Source organism: Phalacrocorax carbo, chromosome 3, assembly GCF_963921805.1.
Source record: "Phalacrocorax carbo chromosome 3, bPhaCar2.1, whole genome shotgun sequence".
NCBI lineage: Eukaryota > Metazoa > Chordata > Aves > Suliformes > Phalacrocoracidae > Phalacrocorax > Phalacrocorax carbo.
In genome coordinates this window covers 89,187,034-89,208,695 of record NC_087515.1, presented here as the reverse complement: position 1 = coordinate 89,208,695, position 21,662 = coordinate 89,187,034, and the positions used below count along the sequence as shown (strand labels likewise).

The window sequence follows — 21,662 nt, the reverse complement described above, 5'->3', positions numbered from 1 at the left end:
CTGAAATTAGGAAAAGCAGCCAGTTTGAAGTCCAAGACAGAACAAGCAGAAGGTTAAAAAAAAAAAAAATGAAGAATTTAAGAATGCAACCTTGTTTTCAAAACGGGCACAAATTAAGCATACCGCAGCTGTGACGCATAAGCACCTATGGTGGCATTATGTTTAATCATCCAGACGGCCGCTTATTATGCATTAATTTGGAGCAGCACGGGAGTGGCTGGGTGCTAACATGACATCACTTCTTATTTACAATAGCTCTTAATATCCTAGAAGAAAAGATAAGCTGAGGTGCAGAGATGATCACAATGGTTGGTAACTCTACTCCTATCTCACATTATCAGGTAGGCATACACACATTTCTATCAAGTCAGAACAAGGATCTTCTGGAGCACAGGAGACAGAGGAAATGTGTCAGGATGCTGGAATTTGGGTAGTGGTCCACCTAGAAGCAGTGGTTTTCCTACCCTGGGCAAATTAACAACAAAAGCAGGTCAAAAAATGCAGAGCAGGAAGGAGAGGGACTGAGAACCCTGAAGCAGACAATGGAAATGACAGCCCTTGACAGGTTTGTTTTTATCTCCAGAAGACCCAAGAGGGGAGTCTAGCAGAGATTTCCCACTTCTGAGATTCTGAAAATATAGTAAAAGAATCCAAATATTTGGGTAAGATAGGTTTCAGGACAGTGAGCAGAAAATACTCCGATACTGTGGCCATGTGCCTAATTCTGAACCTGTAATCTCACTACTGAGCGAACAAAAGTTCACTAAAAACTAGAGCTCATCACATGGCTTCTCTGAAATCATAAGCATCTGCACGAGGCACTTAATGCATGTATCTACTAGGTGAAGTTTCCATTATATTTCAACCAAAGCTGTTCCATTGATTTGAAATGGCACAAAGATCTGTTACACAACAGACTTCCACTTAACCAGAAGCTGATAGTAAGTTGGAGAAGACAACAGTTTATAATCAATCAAAGGATTACTTTGAAACTACTTTAAAGTCCCCCAAGCAGATAAGCCAAGTCATTTGGTAAGCAACACTTCTACGCCACAGCATACGGAGCCGGACTTGCCGTGTAGTAACTTTTCCATAGTCCAAGACTCAGAATGGCACAGCCAGCAGCAGTCAGCACTGATAGAGCAGTCTGGAAGCAGCTGAGTGCATCCAACAACAAACTCCTTGACCCTGAACACAGAGTACACACCTTTAGCTCTTCCAATACCTACGTAGTTCCAGCTTGTGGTGCAAGCACCTGCTCTATCTTACAAACAGATTTCCTTTGATGTGTCATTCCAGTCTGAAGGAAGATGAGCACAGCTGTTTGAGTCAGCTGCAGCACCTTAAATCAACAGTTTCTTGTCAGTTCCATAACAAACATGCTTCCACAAGAGGAAACGATACAGCCAATCTAAGGAAGATTTTCATCCACCTCCTTCTCCTGATCTCAAATTCTGACCCACCCACTATTGCTAGTAAATGAACTTTTCATTTAAACACTCAGATTTAAGTTTATTCATACACAGCAAAAGTTCCACCTGCATATTAAAAACAAACAGATTAGAAGTAAATGTTTTATTCTTCCAACTAAATTCCAGTACTACAAGGGCAGTAAAACAATGATACACTGAAAAATTGCAGCAATAAACATTTGTTAAAGACTGATAGAATAAATAAAAACTACAAAAATGAGAAATCATATAAACCCATTCTTAACCCCAAAAAAAGTCATGGAATACAGAAATGCCCTCCTTCACTATTTCACAGGCAGTACTGTGGGCTATTTGCTTAAAATTGTCCTGGGATTACATTCTAACTTAACTGTGATTACAGCCTTGTTGTAGTGCACAGTTATGAAAACCACACTAACTTCAGTCAGAAGTGTCATTCTACATTTTTATTTACACAACCAGTGAAGGGCAACTTCTAGAACACCAGCTTTAATCCTTTACTTTTTCAAACTTATTAACATAAGAAGCCAAATTGGTAATGATACAGCAAATGAGGCCACTGGTATTATAACAGGTAGCAAAGGTCCACATCCAGGTGGTACTGACATCAGGGAGCACTCCAAAACCAGTTGCTGCATAAGAGTGGTTGCCACTGACAAAAGCTTGAAATAACCTGTGTTCACAGGGGGAAAAAATACGGCATTGCTGCAAGTCTTTACTGGGACAGCTTGCAACAATAAAACAGGATGTATAGGGCAGCCCACATATGCAGAAAGTGTGATTCATGAAACGTCTGGAAAAAGAAAAAAAAAAGAAAAGAAAAAAAACAAGAGTTAATGATGGAGTTGTTTAATGCCAGCTCTAACACAAACCTGCTACGGCAACATCGAAACCTGCTTCAAAAATAAAAAACCAGCATGTTATGGGAGACAGTTTTAGATGTTTTAAACAAAAGCTGCATTTTATCTTACATCTTCCTTTCAACCTCGGTCTTCCATATTACCGATTTCAAGTATTTTAACTTGGGGCCCAGATGAAGCTTAGTAACAAACAATGACCACTTAAATTATTGAACGTTCAGTAATTTAATGCTGCTAGAGGAATCAGAAGAAATAGATACTCACAACTGGCAGGCTGTTCTCCATATCGTCGCATGATTTGATCATGCGTGAACTTCACAAATGCGTCGTATTGTTCTGCAAGCATGAAGCATTAGAAGTGTGAGTATATTAAGTTTAACTGAAGCTGAAAAATATTCAAAGCTACTTTTTTATACATACAAATCATTTAAATTAAACACGCACCCACTAACAGTACTTTTAAGTGACTTTACACAGTTCACAGCTGCCATTTCCTTTTCATCCCCGGGAACAACCATGCAGCACATGTCCCCTTAATTAAAGGCTTTCCCTTACAAACTTCTGTAATGGGAAAGACAGTAATATGCTCTAAGAGAATTATGCTGCACATCCACAGAGACTTTGATATACCTAACACCCGGCTAAGCGTCAGACACTGTATTCTGAAGTAATCAAATGCGCCCATTTCACAGATCCATAATGGGGGCAGAGTAGTTCAGCAAATATGGCATTAAGGTCAGCGCTAGGGTTGGAAACATAACTTCTCTCTGCTCCTATCACTACCAGATGCAGGGAAATTAATGTAATGAAATGGAAAGAGAGAAGTACAGGAAAGGGACTTGCTACCGAGTTAGAAATTCTTTTTGGTGACCGCCAGAAAATCAAAAGCAAATGCCAAACTAAAAGGATAAAATGCTAAGTGACTAACACTTGACTACTTCCAATCACAAAAGCAGCCACAATAGGAGACATATAGTTGACTCTCAACTTCATGAAAACAGCTACTGTGTAATCTGAAATGAAATTTAGGTATCAAACGTATTAAATGTGGCTTTGAACTAAGCATTGTTATTTCCTAGAAAGATTATTCTTTCTATAAACACATACATACAATTACATTCGCAATATTTTATTCAGTTTTAATATTGCACTCATCAGCAGGATATCACCTTTCAGAATAAGGAAATTGAACAAGGAGAGTAATATCTACCAGATGCCGCTCCTCTCCATTCCCCTTCCTCCCTTGTGGAAAAATACATGTGCAGCAATGTGGGGTGTTCTGAGAAAAGGGCAAGGTCAAAGAAGGCAATCTTCAACCAAAAATGCAGTTACATTTGTAGTGGTTCCTAGTCCCACAGGTTTGCCCCATTAAAGTCCCCATCCTCTTGCAGGGATGAGCTTCACCTTTGAAGTAAACAGGGTATCAGTAATCAGCAAGTAGTGCAGCAGCCGCCCAAAGTACGGACCTGACCCAATGATCTAAAGGACATTCTTCCCTGACTGACAGGGCCACGGGTCACAGCAGCCAGTTCCCCTCTGCCCACAAGCAGGACCTCTGTTTGCTGCAGCTCTGACTGATGGCTTTTCAGCAGCCATGCGAGGATCTTAGCCAAACAACAAAATAACACAAAGAGCAGATTGAAGGATCTGTTGCCCAGAAACCATTTCCAAAAAAAACAGCAGCTAGAACTTTTCCTAAAAGTACGTATTAAAGGCCAGAAACCAACTTGAAAGCTATCTTCTTTAAAAGTTTAAGTCAACATATGCAGCTGCTTTGCAGCATCATCTTTGTTAAAATTACAGCTTTGGAAATTTACAGAATCCACAGTTACTAAAAACCTCCTTTCTTGTGGCATTCAGATTGGAAAAGGTAAGCAATCAGAAGGTAACAGCAACCTACAGTGAACCATTTGAAAATTTAAGCGAATACTTGCAAATATACTTACACCACTGGCATCCCGTATCATATATGTTCTAAGTATCTATTTTAAATCAAAAGGTGGCTAAATGCCACAAATACAAATATGATTACTATACTCTATGACTTGACCTTTAGTATAAAAAGCTGTTTTTCACAAACAGGTTCTAGAAAACCTTTCAAGTGGAAGTTTCCCTTAGTCCTTTATGCTCCTTCTCTGGTTTTAAAATCTGCAAAGGATCTTGCAAACTTAGGTTTGTGCTAACACAGCGGTTTCAGGTAACAGGCAGGAGGGGAAATCAGGGTATTAGTGTGACTTGAGTTTTCCATTTATCAAACACTCACTCTGCATGAAAGGCAACTCTGCTCACAAAGAACATGGGAGAGAAAAAAAAAAAGGCAGTATCTGGTTAACTACCTACAAGAAAACTGTGATTCAGAAAGGAACGAGGAAAACATCCGAGATCCAAACATTCGGTTAAGTCACTTGAAAGAAGCTACTCAACTGAGATTTATTACAAAATTTCCAGTTATGTTTCCATTGACTTCACTAGTTTGTAAGAATGAGTATCACCTTACTGTACAAAGTTTAGAAAAAGACATAATCATTCTGTCATCAGACAAACAAAACTGGCTATGTAAGGAATTTCTAAATTCTTTTGCCAGTCTCTCTTTCTAAATTCCCATGTAATGCTGAAAATTTATTATTGGCTTGATATATCGGATGCAGTCACATGATCTAATAGCTCTTTTGGTGACCACCATTGTCAGACCAAGTAAACCTAACTCATCTCACTGTAATCCACAACTTTCCGAACAGAAACCATCCCACTCCCTCCCCGAAAACAAAAACATTCCCTTTGGGACTGACAGATGGAGACATATAAAGAACTTGCCAGGACTACTGCTGTAAAGAACTATAAGTTTGTACTTGGAAAGCGTCTGGAACAAATGTAAATATATCTGGTCTTCAAGTGCTTATTATGATCACTGCTAACTGCATTTAAGAGAATGCAAGAAATTACCCAATTCCTAACATACATAGATAAGAAGAAAAAAGCTCTATAGAATCCTAATTCATCACTCTAAAGCAGGTTAAAAAGAAAAATGCCAAAATGGAACATTAGGCCCAAAGCAACAGAATTATTTAGGGCTCTAGTTATAGTGGTAAATAGATGTAGATTTAAGAGGGACTTCAAACTGCAGTCATTTCTTACACAGCCATGGCAGATCAGCAAGCACAGAACATGAACAGAAGCTCAGGTGCAGAGACAATACCATCACAGGCAACCCGCAAGCCTGACACAACTCTGGTGACTTGCGGCATGGGCATGCCGGTAGAAGGTTTTATTCCCACACTTGAAGAGATTTGCAACTTTAATTCTGATGTGTTTTCAGGTAGGAAGCGGAACAGCCATGGGTATTCAAAAGCAGATCTGCTGCCAAAGAGCACACTCAGATGTTCATTATCATCACATGAAATATTAAATTAGACAACGAATCATATTGCGAAGGCACCTACCTCTGAATGCAACAGAATATAGATGCTCAAACTCTAGCAAGATGCTTAGAAGTAGAGATTCAACAACTCAAGAAAGGTCATATTTACAATGCTGACAGCGACATGATCCTCATGAAAAGGTAAGTTGGCATCAGGCACCAAAAATATCAGCTGAATTATGTGAAATACAATTCAACACAGAGCATCAGAAATGCGGCTGAACTACTGACACTCAGGCAGATACCAAACACCGCTGGCAGCCATGTAATGTAACTACTAGGAAGAGAAAGGGAAATCTTAGGTACTGTCTTCTTGCCAAATTCCAGAAAAAGGAAGTCAGTTCCCAAGCAGGGAAAAAAAAAGTCCTTCACAAAGAGCTCTTAAGCCAGTAGAATAGAAAGTCTTTCTGGCAAAAAAATGAGGAGGAAATGATCAGCTGAAACATGATAGCAAGAGAAAGTTCTATCTGAAATAAAACCACTGTTTCCATTGATTAGTAATACCCAGGAGTCATAGTTTCTATCCAAGGCAGCACAGAAGGAAAAAAAAAAAAAAACTAGCAAAGAGACAACATTTTTTCTGTCCTGTATGCAAGCTCATTCCTTAATCAGGTTAGGTCAGAAAAAAACAGCATAACACAAAAGGGCAAAAAAGTTTTAAGCTTTTGAACTCATCCTAACACATTATTTTGAACTGTAATATACCTGCAAGTTTTGTGGTCAAAATTTCTTCATACTCTTCACGGATTTTCTCTTCACGTTCTTTCAGCAAACGTTCACAGATCATTCCAACTTGCCTGAGAGTAAACAGCGGCTGTTCTTTTTTCAATGGTGATGATGCTGCAGATGAAGTACCTAAGATTAAATATTTGGGCAAACCGATTTACATTCGCAAGTAGTCAAGAACCATTTTTATTATCAGTTTTGTTCACATCTTTTACATTAAAGGAACTTTAGAGAACATTTGGAGAAGTCTTTCTCTGCCATTTGAACACTAATTACTATTGAAGTGAAATTGGACACTCAAAAGGAAGACATCTACAATGGACAACACGCACAGGTATCTGAACACCAAGTGTGTTGCACAAGCACTGTGAACACCGCTTATATGGCAGTTGACATTTACAAATTTAAGCTTCAATTTGTGTAAAAATTACAGTACGATATATTTTTGCAAAGACACCTGCTTTGCAAAAGCCTATATCAGTGGCAGGGTATGCAGGATGGTCTCTTGAAAACAATGCAAGCTTTGTGGCCTACTGATTCTTAAAATGAGAAGCTACAATCTTCCAGATCAATGCTAGAATTGTCAAAAAAAGCAAGAGTAACTGGTGAGAAGGTGCCATAAACCACCAGGTAACTAAATTATTTACACAAACAGAGCCTAGGAACACAGAGCAGAATTAGAGTTTTCTGGGTACCTGGCAAAGCTGGTCCAGTAAGGAGAAATGCATGTGGCTGTGCATCAGTAGAACAACAAGGATCTGTCTGCTGGAAGCTATTTTCTAAGTGTCTCCTCTTCTGCATGCGTTTGTACTCCTGTTTTATGTTGTACAGAATTTGTTCTAAAAGAAAAACAGTAAGAAAATTAAGCCCTAAATAATTATATTTCAGTATTTCACTTAACTTTATTCCCACTCAAACACCAAACACTGTAGGTAAGAAACAGATGATAAAAGCTAGACTGCATGTTTTACCTAACACACATACAATGAAACTAAAGGAAATAAAAGAAAGGTAACTTTAGACTGTTTTCACCAGAACATAGCAAAAATGTTGTTAGTCAAGGTCATGTATTGGTGCCACAGTACCGCTAACAAAAATAAACAGTGAAAGGTTAAAATTTAGGAACTATCAACTATACAATATACATGTATTAAAATCAGGCTACAGAACTTCTACTGGTATTCATCATCTTCCCTTCATACATTTAATTTGCAATCATCTTTGTCCCCCAGAGAGCATTTATCATTCATACAGTTACAGGTAAGAAAAGACTCCAGAATAAAACATGTACCTGAAATACCATCCCTCTCTGTATAGTTACTGGCATATAGGCAGCAAAGTGGAGAGGAAAACACAGTTTAGACGGAATATGCATAAAGCAGCTACTGCTTAAAATCTCAAAGAATTGGAAACCGACAGAAAACATACAAAAGCCTTCCACAACACTTTTTACAGCCTCAGGTCTAGCCAAATAAACACAATGAACAGATCAATAGTCTCTTATAAAGAAGTATGATAATATGTAGTTCAGAATTTGATTGCACTGAATAAAATACAGCAAGTGCTTTTAATAACCTCATCTCTATTGTGGAATTACAAGGAAAAAATAATCCTTGCAATAAAACTATCAATCCCAGCATGCCTTCTCTCTGAAATTCCACATACCTAAAGGCTCTCAAATACACTGGTGCCCTAATTGTATATTCTCTGGCAATGTAAAACATTAAAGGGAAAATAAATCTGTATTTTTTACAGAGACTTTCACAAAAAGAGACTTCCAAAGACTGCTTCTTTATGAGAATTCTTACTTTCAAATGTGTTTGAAAATATTTCCCTACAGCATCATCTTCCACTGAGACTTCTAGACTTCTGGCAAAGACAGCTTTCCAAAACTCAGATACACACAAATCAGAGGTGCAAAGGACTCCACTCACTCAGTACTCTTCTACTTCGTTCGGCATTTTGCCAATACAATACCATGAAAACTTCTCAACTAATTTTCAGGTTTGTAAACAGCATGATATTGAGGTTCCTTATTTGAACATTCCCTAGTAAGCAACCACGTGAAACAAGTAACTTCAGCTAGAAGCTTGTTCAGGCAGCGGCTGAAGCCTATGCTAGACCAAGCAGAAGCAAACATTTGCCAATTCCTACTTCAGAGGAGTAGCTATTGTGGTGGTTCTTCAATCCCGTAAGTCAGTCTGGGGCCTTCCAACTCATAAAGAGAGAGGAAACTGTTCCCAGTCAACAGGAATATCAGTGTTTTCAGCAAAGGAGCTTCTTGTTTGGATTTCGTCTGTTGATGAAGGCCTTGCAGAAGGTTTACACCTTCTCAGTCCCATGCCTACAGTGCTTATACAATTTCCAGCTCCCTAAAGGGGGATCAATAACTTGGTTCAAAGCAGCAGCAAAGGCAGAAGACATAATAAAGAATCACAGTAGGGAAATGAAGGGAAGGAAACTACGGGGGGGGAGAGGCGGGGAGTACTGGAGGATTCATAATTTTTTTAGGACAAGATACATACTACACTCCAGCGCGGTACAGAAATACATAAATTACATTAACCCAAGATGCAGTCAGGCTTCCAAAATTAAATAGAACCCCATGTAGAATTTGTCATGTGCATACACACTGCATCAGTCAGAGAATGGCACTGCAACATTTTTACTCAACAGCGTTATGGTGGTAAAACAACACTTTTCCTCAGAATCAAGTGCTGTTCTAGCTAAAGCAATACTGTGTAATTTTGAGTGGGAACCAAATTAGCTCATAAGATAACATCTGTCCTACAGCATATCTACACTATGAGAAACGTGACTGCAAACATTCATACGGTATTTACATTAACTGAAGAATGTAACAGATCACATGCATCCTTCGCTATGAGTACTTCGACTTGGGCATACTTTCCAAATTCTGTATGAGCTGCAAAAACATCAGCCAAATTTCACGTGTAACAACTTTGATAAAAATCCCCTCTACAGCTCTCCTTTACACTATCTTTTTGCAGAAACATGCTCAAACCACATTAACCACCAAAATCATTAAGAAAAAAAACCTAAACAGACTCTGGTCAATGGATAAAACTGAAAGGGTTAAAACTACAATCATCAGACAGGTTCCCTCCAGCCCTAACAACCCCTGCAAGTTAAACAGGCAATAATTCAGAACAAAATGTTAAAATACCAGCCAGAATAGAAGGAGCAAAAGCAACATATGGGGGGAAAGAGGGGCAGGGAATGACAACAGGGAGGGGCAGCAGAGAAATCAGGTACTGACTTCAGGGAAACAGTAACATCTGGGATCGAAAATTAAGATCTGTGCACCAAGGATACATGATTCCATTTGAAATTACACTGAATTGTGAACACAGAAGTGTCCATGATGTTGCAGTAGTTTCATCTAATTTGGCAACACTTTTTGTTGCTGGAGATGACGACGGAGATCCCTGTCCTGACAAAACCACTTTGACAGTTTGCATCACTGTAACTTCAGCTGAAGGCATAAAACTCAAAGTGAGCTAGAGGTGGGGACTATTTAGACATAACAATACACTCTACATCACAAAGAGCTGCAAGACGAAAAAAGCCTGAAATGTGAAGTCCTGACTGAACACTTTGCTGAGCATATACATAACCTGGTTTGGTAAATGGTATTCCTCTATTTAGTCTAACTTACAAGATTTATGGCACTATTGCGCAGCACAGAAGCCTGGACTACAAGCTCTACTCAGTACCGCGTTGCTACCAGGCAATATGACTGTGAGAATGACTCATCTCATACTAACTCATCTCCACCATCTGTAAAATGGAGATTAGTGGTCAAGAAACACAAGCTTAACTTAGCATTCTTACATGAATGATAAGACCAGTAATGCTTCAAATTAATCAGGCACATTTTTGCAGCAGCAAAGTATACACATTTTTATTAACATACAGTGGCATAAAATATATGCTTTTAAACAAAACCACTTCACTATGAAGTGAAATGTAAGCTTGCAAATATTTGTGACCTATTTTAAATGAAAATCTGAATGCCAAATTGAATTCTTTTTTTAAAAAAAAAAATTTAGGAGAGTAAGAACAGGTGTTTAAATGCACCTACTTACTTCTGGCTTAGTTTTGCTTAATAAATCCACAAAAGTATGTCTGAACATACATACTCGTTCAAAACAGTTTTTATAGCATCTCAACAGTTCAAAGAAGCCATGAAATATTAAGGCAGTGCAAACTAGATTACTTTTGAACAACACCTACGTTGCAGACACCTCACTGTAAAGCCCTTTAAAACTCTGGCCCAGATAAATGAAGCTTTGAGTTAGCAGATCTCATTCTCCAACCTAATTTTGAATCCAGAAAACCTTCCTGCCTTTTCAAGTTCAGTTTCTTAACTTCCTTTACTTCCCAACTAGTTCTGACTATTCTGTGCAGTTGACAACTGAATTAAAATGTGCATTTAACTACTGTCAAACACAGGACAGGGTTTGTTTTTTTTTAATATGTTTGTCAATGTGGAGGACCAAATTGTCTTCTTCAACAATAACATGCATTTTAAATTATTTTATATATAGAACTTTGGAATCTGAAAGTGCACTTGTTGAAGAAAACGTATTCTAAGTGAGTTTCTCTAAGGCTATAAAACTAAAGTGAGACTTGAATCATATATATTGTTTAAAATATCTAGTGAGTTCTAAAGACTTGCATCCATCTTAGAAGTACTGACGTTCAAATCCAGCACCGTACATCAGGCAATAATTCCATCTGTGAGATGGCAAAAGGAATACATTTACTATGATTCAACACACATCACTGTGGCCTACCCTCAGTTTCTTTTCAACTTCACTTTATCCCCTGTGCTCAGTGTTTCCTACTGGTCAGAGGTACCTCTGAAAGCACAGAGCTAGCTAACAGGAAACACCAGGCAGAGGCGCTGAAAGTGAAAATTAGGCCTGCTGAATCTAGGGTAATAGCAAGAAAAGGCCACTCTGCTAACACTGAAATGAATTAGTACTTCATAAATGACATTTCAAATTCAAGATGACTGTGAATCCCAGCCAGCTATGCAAGGCTTATACGTCCCCTTCTCCTGCTTCAGACTCAAGGCAAATGGCAAATCAAGACTGCTGCTGCCTCACCATGACCACTAAAGGCACAGGAGATTCACTTAAAAACACCCAAGTATAACAAAATGCATAGATACTCCTTTTATATCTACAGCTCTTGTGTACTAAGAGCATAAACTGAGCACATATATTCATGAAATACTGCATTAAGATGAAGGACAGCATTCACGCCTGTCTTTCAGAATCTGAGATATTATTTGGGTAACTAAAATGTCATGTTTCAGCTGCTTTCACACCCAATGAAGAGTGGATGAAACATGAAGGGGGCAATTCAGAATTCAAGTTTGACATCTGAAGTGTGATCTGTCACACTAATGGATTATAAAGCCAAATATTAATTTCCAAAGAGTGATGTCTTCTTACTGATAAACAGGCAAGTTATTCTTTTTCAAAGTTCTATCATCTAATTACTTCATCCTGACCTGTAATTACCTAGGAATTATGTACAAGGGAAACAGCAGTTCAACTTGAAAAGGTAACAAGGCAAACTATTATTTTCTCCATTTTAATATCCACTTATCAACTATGAAGGTGCTGATTGTTTCCCCTGAAGGATTTTTTTCCTTCTTGTTTTTTTGGGAGGTGGGGCTTGATTTTTAAACAGCAAGCTCTCATCTCAGTTCCTGGCTTCTCTCATTTAGCTGAAGGAAACTTTGGCAAAACACATAAGAAGGTGACTCAATAGGCTGAAATCAGAGTAGCAGTTTTCCCAGCCCAAAATGGAACCTAAAGCTCAGGTTTCAGTTTGCAATGTCACCATTCAACATATGCATTCAAACCTGAACCATGCCTGTGCCTTCTAAGTGAATCAATCAAATGCTATCCTGATGTCAACGGCATACATCTTCAGGGATTTCAGCTCCTGTTAAAGCAAAATTGCTTCACTGTCCTAGTTCAAATTTATAACATTTCCATTAGGGCATCACCCTTATTCAACATTTAGTTGATGCTACCACATTCCTAGTTTTAGTCTCCCCACCAGACTACTGACACACAACATTAATTTTAAAAAGGTAGCTTCCCCTAAGGACAGAACTGCAGCCCTTCACTTTTTATATCTACTTAACTGGGGAATCCACAGGCACAGACAGAAATTAAAACAATCCAGACAGTCCTCTTCCTCTCTTGCTTTGGTCATAGATGTCAATCACTCCAGCTACATTTCTTAATTAGGCACGGTCTGTGAGACTTCAGTGATAGAACATATACTTTTGGAAATCATGCTCACCTCAGACGAGCATACTCTAAGCGCCAGAGAGAACACTGATAACGGGTACATGCTGACACTTCACAGCCAGTGTCTATAGCTACAGAACGGACAGAAGCAGCTCGCAATGGACTCTGTGGCACAGAGTGGGCCACCTCACAAGATCCAATTACTCAAGGTCTCAGGCTGACAAAGGTTCTAGTTCCCACAACAAGTCGCATGCTCACATAGGCATTAGCTCATTCTGCAGATGTGTTATTTCAGGAAATCCCAGTTCTCCTGATCAAGGGGTTCAGGAATGAAAAATAAATCAAGCAATGCAAAATGTATTAGACACAGCAATTAGATCTTTCTCTTCACATAAAAAAATGTCACATTGCATTTATCAGACTTGCTACTGAAACAAAAAACTGCTTTAGCATTTTATGACATCCACAACCAAGGGTATTTAACATTTATAGTCACCACAGGCATCTATATAGAAATTTCTCATATAAATTAAATTATCGAGTCCAGATGCAGCCATTATGTGCCTTTTTTTTTTTTTTTTTGAGGGGTGGGAATGTTTTGTTTGTTAAAATCCTAATGATTTCTGCAATACTGGAGCACAATGAGAAACCTGGCACCTCGCCAAGGTAATTTAGCAATAAATACACATGTGGATAAATGTTAATAAAACAGAAATTAGGCAGAAAGAGATGCAGTGCTACTAATATATCACATTCCAAAGCCTCTAGATCTATTCATTTAAGAGCCAAACCTGTAATTGGCCACAAGTTTCAGACTGAAGTAGTTACGTTTGGTCGAGAGGGCAACTGAAAGGTCACGGGAGGACAGCCTATAGGGAAGACTAACAGTTCTTCCTATTCAAAAAGACGAAGGTCATTTTCTGCCATTAACTTTGAAAAATTGTGTTAATTAGATCCATGTTTTCTCCCACATTATTCTGTGAAAGAAAAAGTATACATTAAAGACAAATTTATCTACCTTCTGCTTGTAAAGGAGTCCTTTGTGAGAGAGGGACTCTTACAACCAATTCTATTTGCCACCTTTAACCAGAGACACTTGCCATACTGCTGCCAGAAGGGCAGCAAATACCAAATTATGCATACTCATTACTAAATACTGCATAAATTCAATAGTTTCCATATTCAGTCCAACATTTGACATTATCTCTGCTTGGCTTTGAACCAGTGACCTGAGTTGAAGGACTGTTCTCAATAACGCCACCCACTACAATTTTTGGTTTGCAATATCAGTTAGTTGCTGGGGAAGTGTTGAGACAGATGTTTCAGATGGAGGAAAAATTGCATGGCAGACGCAAATGTTTGTGTATTTTTTTAAGCTATTTCACAAACTGTTTTTACATAAAACATTCTTTTTGACTCTACAAAGTTCTAGCTGCAAGTTAAGCTCTGATTTTGGGTAAGGAAAGCTGCTGATCTCAGCTTGTCTTCTCAGTTACTACGTATCATGAATTAGGAGATTTAAATCCCTATGGTCAACATTATCTCTCCCTCCTCCCCCCCTCCATTTCTTTGGACTGTATTTCCCACCGTAGCTTCAGTCTCGGAAATATCCAGACATACAAGCTTTCTAACACTGACTTCCCTTTGAATTTAAAAAACAATAAGTGTAGGGTTTTTTTCCTCCCCCCTCCCCCCCCATAATCTTTCATCGGGGTAAAACTGCAAATAATGGTTGTAAAACATCCAGCCGAGAACAAAAAAAAAAAAAAATTACTGCCCCTGCTTCCTCCTTTCACCCTCTAGAATCCATTTAACAGCTTTGAAACAGTACAGCACCCTTAGGACTTCAGAGGAAACCAAACATGCACAATGCATTACATGAAATTGCCAGGGTGGACCCTGACAATCGATTTAAGAACTTCATGAGGTCAAGACTGAAATATTTAAAATCACAGGCATCCAGACCCAAGTGCAGTTATTCTGGTCACAGAGAACTGTGTCATTTATAGCTAGGACTTGAAAGTAAAACTCATCTGTATTCAAGCAGCAGAAAACTCTTCCAAAAACCCATCTTACGCCAGGCAGATAAGTTCTGGACCACTTAGAGTGAACGCAGATTTAAAACACGATTCTACATGGATACAATGGTATCCAAAAATTAGCAAACGTTCCTCAGAGTACGCTCAAGACAGTAAGCACAATTCCACAGAAAGTATAGACGGTAAAGCCACAATTACAGTTTGGCTGCCAACTTCACTGAGAAACTGGAAGTGACCTAACAGCTGTTCAAATAACCACAAAATATTAAAACACTCTTGTGAGAGATAAATTTCATCTTGAATAACCCTACCCTCTCTCAAACAGCCATATCGTTTATTTGTCTATGACTACTCCATGAAGACAGCTGTTTTCTCATCTGACTACCACACTGTATTCTTAGTCCTTAGCACCCCCCTCAAACAATCCATATTCTGCTTTCAAATAATTCATTTTTGAAATGATTAACCATGTGGTAAGAAGTTCTGGTGCTGATACAGTCTCCACTGGGTGAAGTTAAACACTACCACGACAGAAGATCACACAGAAGAAAAATGCTTAAGCGTGAACTTTAAATATCAGCATCAGGTTTTATATCCAGAGCTCTGATTTCATATGACCATTAATTTCCATTAAAGCAAATTCAGACAGACACTTTTTAAGTGCTGGTAACCTAAGCATTACAGTTACACACTGAGAAAATCAAAAGTTAAGTCAACTGAATCCTGGCTGTTGTTACTAAATTTCCCAATATAAAAACTGAACAAAATGGTGACTCAGTTGGGAACACTTTTAAAATCAGACTGGAATTCTTTTCACACACAGAGCAAGATTTATCTGACCCAAATGTAGACATCTACATCAGAAACAGTCATGTAAATTCATTTTACAGCCAATGGAAAGGAATACATATCTCTACAGCACACTGTCTCATGGTAAGTCAGAGCTCTAGAATAAACCATGTTTCTTCCAACTAACTATCAAGAAACCCACAAATTATTAGGTCAGATGTACATTTACAAAATTAGATGAGATGAATCCCACAATCTTTCAAGGGGCCCCTTGAAAATGATAAGCTCTATTTTGTTTGCTGATGGTCGAAATGAAACATACACAATGTCATAATATCCCTAAATTCAACTGCAAGTAAAAACTAAGCAGCTGCTTAACAGTCACATTTGTACTAGCACTGTATAAAGACTTTTTTCTTTTAACGGAAAGTATAGAGGAAGCTTTTAAGTGAAAAGCCGTGTAAATGTGCACAATTTATAAATGCTTCAAGTTTTGCTCAAGAGCATTTGAGTGCTCTAAGAGACATTTTTATTTACTGTCCTTCACTTTTTGTAGTATTATACAGATGGCTTATAGAATTGTCAGTACAGAATCACCTTTTCACATGGATTATCACCTGTACCTCTGATCTTCTCAGAAGATGAGGCCTGTATTTGCTCAAATTCAGTAGCATTTTAGTTTTTAAAAGCTTCAGATTCATTAACATAGGAGTTTAGGTATTACCCCAAATACCGCTGTAGGTTTTCTCTGCTGAAAATGTTATTGAATTGTCTCCTTTTAGCAATACATTTAGAGGCCAGACAGTATTTATATTAAATATTCATAACCTAAGCTCACTAAATTCCAAAGAAACAAGCCAAAAGAAATCCTTGCAGTGAAGCAACACTTATCTTCTAAAAAGAATCAAATGAATTCTGATTTTAAACATCTATCTCAAAGTATATGTAATGCCTCACTGTACCAGGGAGTGCCATCCATCACAACTCTCATCCCAGACCGCTGACTCATTCAAGATCTTTTCCTAGAGGTGCAAAAAAATATCAAGGCACTGATGCCAAGTCTATGTACTTTGTATGCCATCTATATATTTCCTCCATTGCATTTTTTTTTTTAATTTAAAACCGGTGAAAAAAATGTATTCTACTGTTCAGCTTTCAGAACTAAAGAATATCGAAGCAAGGCACTGTCCTACACGGAGGAGATGGCAATTTGAAAACACGTTCAAACTTAAGTGCTCAGTAATACCAGCAGTAATCCGGGGCCAACTTTTGTGTAAAAGGGAGTACCGAACGCAACAGCAGAAGGAATTCAGCTGCAACAACTGCAGAGGGCTTTTTTCCTGCACACAAAGGACACAGATCCATACCTCAGCGCTACAGCCACTCATGGCTGCGAGCTTAACCGTTCTTAAGTGCATTACTGGAAGCTACCCACTAGACTAACCGTAGCATGGGCCAATCAATCCTGCGTGCCCAGCCAAGATTCATTCCTTTCTTCTCTCCCTCCTCGCTGGTTAAACGAACTCGGTTGATTTTTAATTGACAGGGATTACACAAGCAGACCTGGAGCTTTCAGGGCCACCGGTTGACTCATCTCTCACACGTTAAGAACGTAAAAGGGTTTCGTTCTCGCCCGCCGTCTCCAAGACGAGAAGACTGCCCGATTCCATTTTATCTGCCCTAAAGGCAACTCTCACCCTTCTGCACAATCGCTTTCATCGCTGGGTTTTCCTACCAAACTTTAAGCATGCCACAGAATGGGTCATCCGGGGAGGGTGGCACGCATTAAGGGACTGGAAGCAGAATCACCCCTTTTGTTTTAATCCGCTTTTGCCTTTTCCCACTGGCGTTTTGCGGGTGATTGATGACAGGCCGCGCTCCCCGCCCCGTATTCCCCCCCCCACCCCCAGTGCCGGAGCAACGGGAGGAGGTGCCGCCGCCGCCCCGGCTCGCCCCACCGATAATGGCTGCAAGGGATGGATGGGGGCCCCGCCGGGAGGGGCTCCGGCCGCAGGCTGGGGGCCAGACCCGGACCCATCCCCGCCCCCGCAGTCGCCATGGTCGCCCCCCACCCCCCCCACAGTCGCCTTTCCGCAGGTTGACTCGCCCCTGAGCTCTGCTTGCCACATCCAGGCACCCGTGGAAGTGCGTGTGTGGGGAATCCTCTGTCCCCGACGCGAGGAAAGCCGGCCTCCCCCTTTCCTCGGCACCGGATCAAGCCTCCCCCTTCCCCCACTCGGGTCCCTTTCTCCAGTCCCTTTCCTATGGCCACCCGCCCGCATCGGCGCAACCCGTCGTCCCCCCCCCCTTCCTCCCCGTCCCTCCTCCCCCTCTCCTGCTGCAAACGGCCATTTCTATTGTGTCTCCACCGCGGCGGTGCCAAGCCGAGTGGGGATCGCCGCGGCCCCCGCCGCTGCCAGCCACTCAGCCCAACAGAAAATGGCTGGAGGGGGACGCCAGACCCACCCAACCCTCCCCCCCCGCCCCGGCCGCCTTCCCGGCCCCCTGCCCTGCGCACCCGCCGCCCCCCCCCCTCCCCGCCGAGAACCCCCCTCGCCGCCGCCCCGCACCCCCACAGCCCACCCCCCACCCCCCCGGGAACGGCGGGGCCGCCTCCCTCACCTGTGGTGAGCCGGGACGACACCTCTCCGAAGGGCGAGGGCTCCATGCGCAGGTATTTCTGCGGGGAGGCGGCGGCGAAGGACGAGGAGGAGGCGGCGGCCGAGGCCGGGGCTGACAATGGCGCACATCGCCTCCGCTTCGGGGACGCCGGGCTCAGCAGCGGGTCGAAATCCAGAGTCCTTTTCAAAGTGGCCCCGCAAGCCATGGCGCGGGGCGGCGGCGGGGCGGAGGAAGCGGGCTCGGAGCGAGGGGCAGGGGAGGCGTCGGCGGCGGTAGCAGCAGCCGGCCCTGCCTAGAGGCGCCTTCCCCACTGTCTGGGGCGGGCTGGCGGGGAGGGAAGGGAGGGCGGCGGGGAAAGGAGGGGGCAGCTGCGTCAGGGCCTCCGCCGCCTCCCCGTCGGCCTCTCTCTGGGGAGCGGCCCCGGCCCCCCCGGCAGCTCACGGCTCGGCCGGCCGGATCCCCCGCTCTCGCCGCCCGCCCTGCCCTGGCCGGGCCAATTCCGCCCGCCGCCGGTGGTGGGGCGGGAGCAGGGCCGAGGGGCGCAGGGCCGGGCCCAGCTACCCGGTCCGGGGCCGCCGATGACGAGCGATGGCGGCGGGGCCCGGGCGGCGGCGGCAGCGACGCTTCCCTCTGTGACTCCCACACCAGCAATATGGCGTCAATAACAACGCCGCGGATTCAAAAACCAACCCCCCACACTGCGCCTGCGTTCCTGGGGCGGTGGCGGCCGCGGAGGCTCAAGGGACTCGTGGTTTCCCCACCCCGGCCCCGCGGCTGGGCGGCGGGGCCTCCTTTGGGGCGGTAGGACTACAAATCCCGCCGTGCCCCGCGTCCGCCGCCCCGGCTTCCGATTTAAATCCCCCCTCAGGAGGCTATGTTGTTGGGTGCGGGTTAAAGGACGAGGCTGCGGGGAATGGGGCGGCGGCATCGGGGCTGCGCTCGGCTCGGCTCGGCTCGGCTCTTGGTTGCCGCCGGGCAGCGACGCGGCGATGGGGACGGGGCGGTGGGGGGGTTCCCGTCAGGTCCCGGAGACACAAAGCGGGGTGAGAGCAGGGGGCCTCCTGTTACCGCAGGCCGTTTGTCTGCCCGTGAGATAAGGGCAAAGTGCGTTTAGCGTCCTCCATGATGAGGGCAGAGCTGGGAACGCGCAGAAGCCGGGCGTTGGGAGCGGGTGAGGGGTGACAGCTAAGGACAGGCCAGAGGAGGCCCCGTGATGCCGGGAGCTGTGCCTCGGTGTGGCCACCCGATTTCCTTGCAGCTGGGTGAAGGGGTTCCTCGCTTTAGGAGGGCGGTGAGAGAAGAGGGTCAAGGGAAGGACTACAGCTGGTTGCGGGGAGAGCAGAGCTGTTTCCTCTTCAGTTTTCTAATTGAAATAAACTGTGTTGCGGTTCACCCTGGTGGAAGAGCTAACAGGGGTTGATAGGGCCCAAAATGTATGTAACCTTCAGGTTTTCTGTGTCTAATCCTGTTAATTTACCTATGAAAGTAAAGACAGGCTGTCTTTGGAAGATAAAATGAGGAATATGCCCTCATAAAACTTTAACACTTTGGTGGGTTTTTTATTGTCTTACATTTAGTAGACTAGCCTTTCTGTAATGCATTTATACAACAAAACAAACCTTACTATCACTTCAAAGCAAGTTTCTGCTTTACATGCTCCGTGTGTGGCATATATTGTTAATTAAGCCATAACAGCACCCAGTCAGCCTAAACACAAATCTGATGTCTGTGCTGGCAATGCAGTTGTGCAGTTCCTAGCGTAACTGAGGTTTCAAGCAACGGGGTGACCTGTCAGAGCTTTTTCTGCCCAACAAAAATAGAAATAGTAATTAATTTGCTCTCTGTAACAGATAGCTTAGGATGATGTTGGAACAATTAGGTGAAATTCTCCTTAGGTTCACCTGGCTTGCCTTGGCCTAAAACTAATTACAGAAAATAGCAAAATTATTTCTCTGCTGTTACATTTTCCTCTGTAGAGGAAGTACTTAGAGTATTTCCTTGGTAAGGAGGATGTGGGCAAGCCTTTCTAAAACTAAGGCAGGTTCTGATTCTCCATAACAAGGTTCAGGAAATGAACTGATGTTATTACAGTGTTATAATTGTCCTACTATTACTATACCGGTATAACTTCTTCTGAAGACACTCTTTGGAATAATGATGGCTGGTTTTCCATTCATTTAATTCTTCATTTCCATTGCATTTCCCTAAGCAGATAAGTGTCCCTGCGTTCGTGTAACAGTCTTAAGTATTCTTACCAAGCGCTTCACCCAGGAAGGCTGAGGCAAAGTTGTTCTTGCAGGCTTTGAATTAAGGAAACCTTGCATGTTTTTTCAGCGTGCGTGTGATGTACTTGTTTGGTTTGGAATGCCCTGTGCTTGTGCAGGACTGAGCGCGCCACTTCTGCCTTCATCTGTATGCCGAGAAGTGCCTGTGTTTGGGTGCAATATTGAAAAAAGTTTTACAATAACCAGCACTTTCCCTCTGAACTTAATACTTGTCCCACTGAACTTAATCTTTTATATATGTATTCTGAATTAAGCAGCAGAAAAGATCGGGTTACATTAACTCATGTGACACCATATCCTAAGGACCATTCAGGCACAATTTAAGTCAATTAAAACAGTCTGAGGAATCCACAAAACTTCATCAAGATAAGCTACTAGAAAGCAAGCTTTTGCCGTGCAGGCAGCACTATAATTGTAAGCACCTGATTAGAACTGTGATTGTCCTAATCAACAGAGTTACTCGGGCTTTATCTGACCTTTAATTTGTTGATCTAAACTGAAGTAAGTCTGATTTAAGTCAAAATAAGAATTCACACAGCCCTTTGCAGCAAATTAAACCCGGCTAAACCAATGTAGCTTTGCATGTAGAGAAGCCCTAAGGCAGCAAAATGTCCAACAGCAGTGACAAAGTGCTTGATGGTTGTCAGGGAACATGTGTTTTTACTTTCATTGTGGCAGGAAACACCATAGGGTCAAGGCTGCAAACCACTGTTTATATTGTTCTTTCTTCTACTTACTTATTATATAACCAATTTGCAGAGTCCCATTATGTGCTGCATGGGGTGCCTGTAAAATTATATATTATAAGCATATTTTTAAAATAAATAGTACCCACAAATTTTATTAATACTGGGAATGGGAGAGCTTATTCACAACTGGTGGTGTGCTAGATTTTATTGGATCTGCACTTCAAGCATGACACCTGTTAAAAAGGCAAGTCCAGACACAGGACAACATTTTGACCTTTGTACAGCTCTGAACAGGGTGGGAAAGTAACTCTTTCAGTGTATTGCTTTGGGACCACAATGGAAATGTCGTAGTTGACCAAATGTTAGTCTTTATGCATTCTCTTTTCTTCCCCTTCCTCTGCCATTGCTCCATTGTTTTTCCTTTTTTTTTTGCTGTCTTCCTCTCGTTCTCCTTATATACCATGTTGACTCTGCTTCCTTTTCC

General features: G+C 42.0%; 1 protein-coding gene across 5 annotated transcripts; it reads right to left on the bottom strand.

Moving 5' to 3' along the window:
• Nucleotides 1-1,560: 1,560 nt before the first annotated feature.
• AKIRIN2 (akirin 2) lies at nucleotides 1,561-18,901 on the bottom strand. Of its 5 annotated transcripts, none has more exons than XM_064447668.1 (5): nucleotides 18,205-18,894; nucleotides 7,151-7,294; nucleotides 6,435-6,569; nucleotides 2,576-2,647; nucleotides 1,561-2,244 (listed from the first exon to the last, which is right to left on the bottom strand). In XM_064447668.1, exons 1-5 carry the CDS (start codon nucleotides 18,407-18,409, stop codon nucleotides 2,234-2,236), a joined length of 567 nt encoding a protein of 188 aa, XP_064303738.1. In that variant the 5' UTR covers nucleotides 18,410-18,894; the 3' UTR covers nucleotides 1,561-2,233. The 5 variants fall into 5 exon arrangements, 3 of the variants coding, with proteins under 3 accessions (XP_064303738.1, XP_064303737.1, XP_064303736.1); XM_064447667.1 differs by having other exon boundaries at nucleotides 6,435-6,584; nucleotides 18,205-18,889; XR_010372269.1 differs by lacking the exon at nucleotides 1,561-2,244 and adding an exon at nucleotides 3,522-3,715 and having other exon boundaries at nucleotides 18,205-18,901.
• Between the last annotated feature and the right edge of the window lie 2,761 nt (nucleotides 18,902-21,662).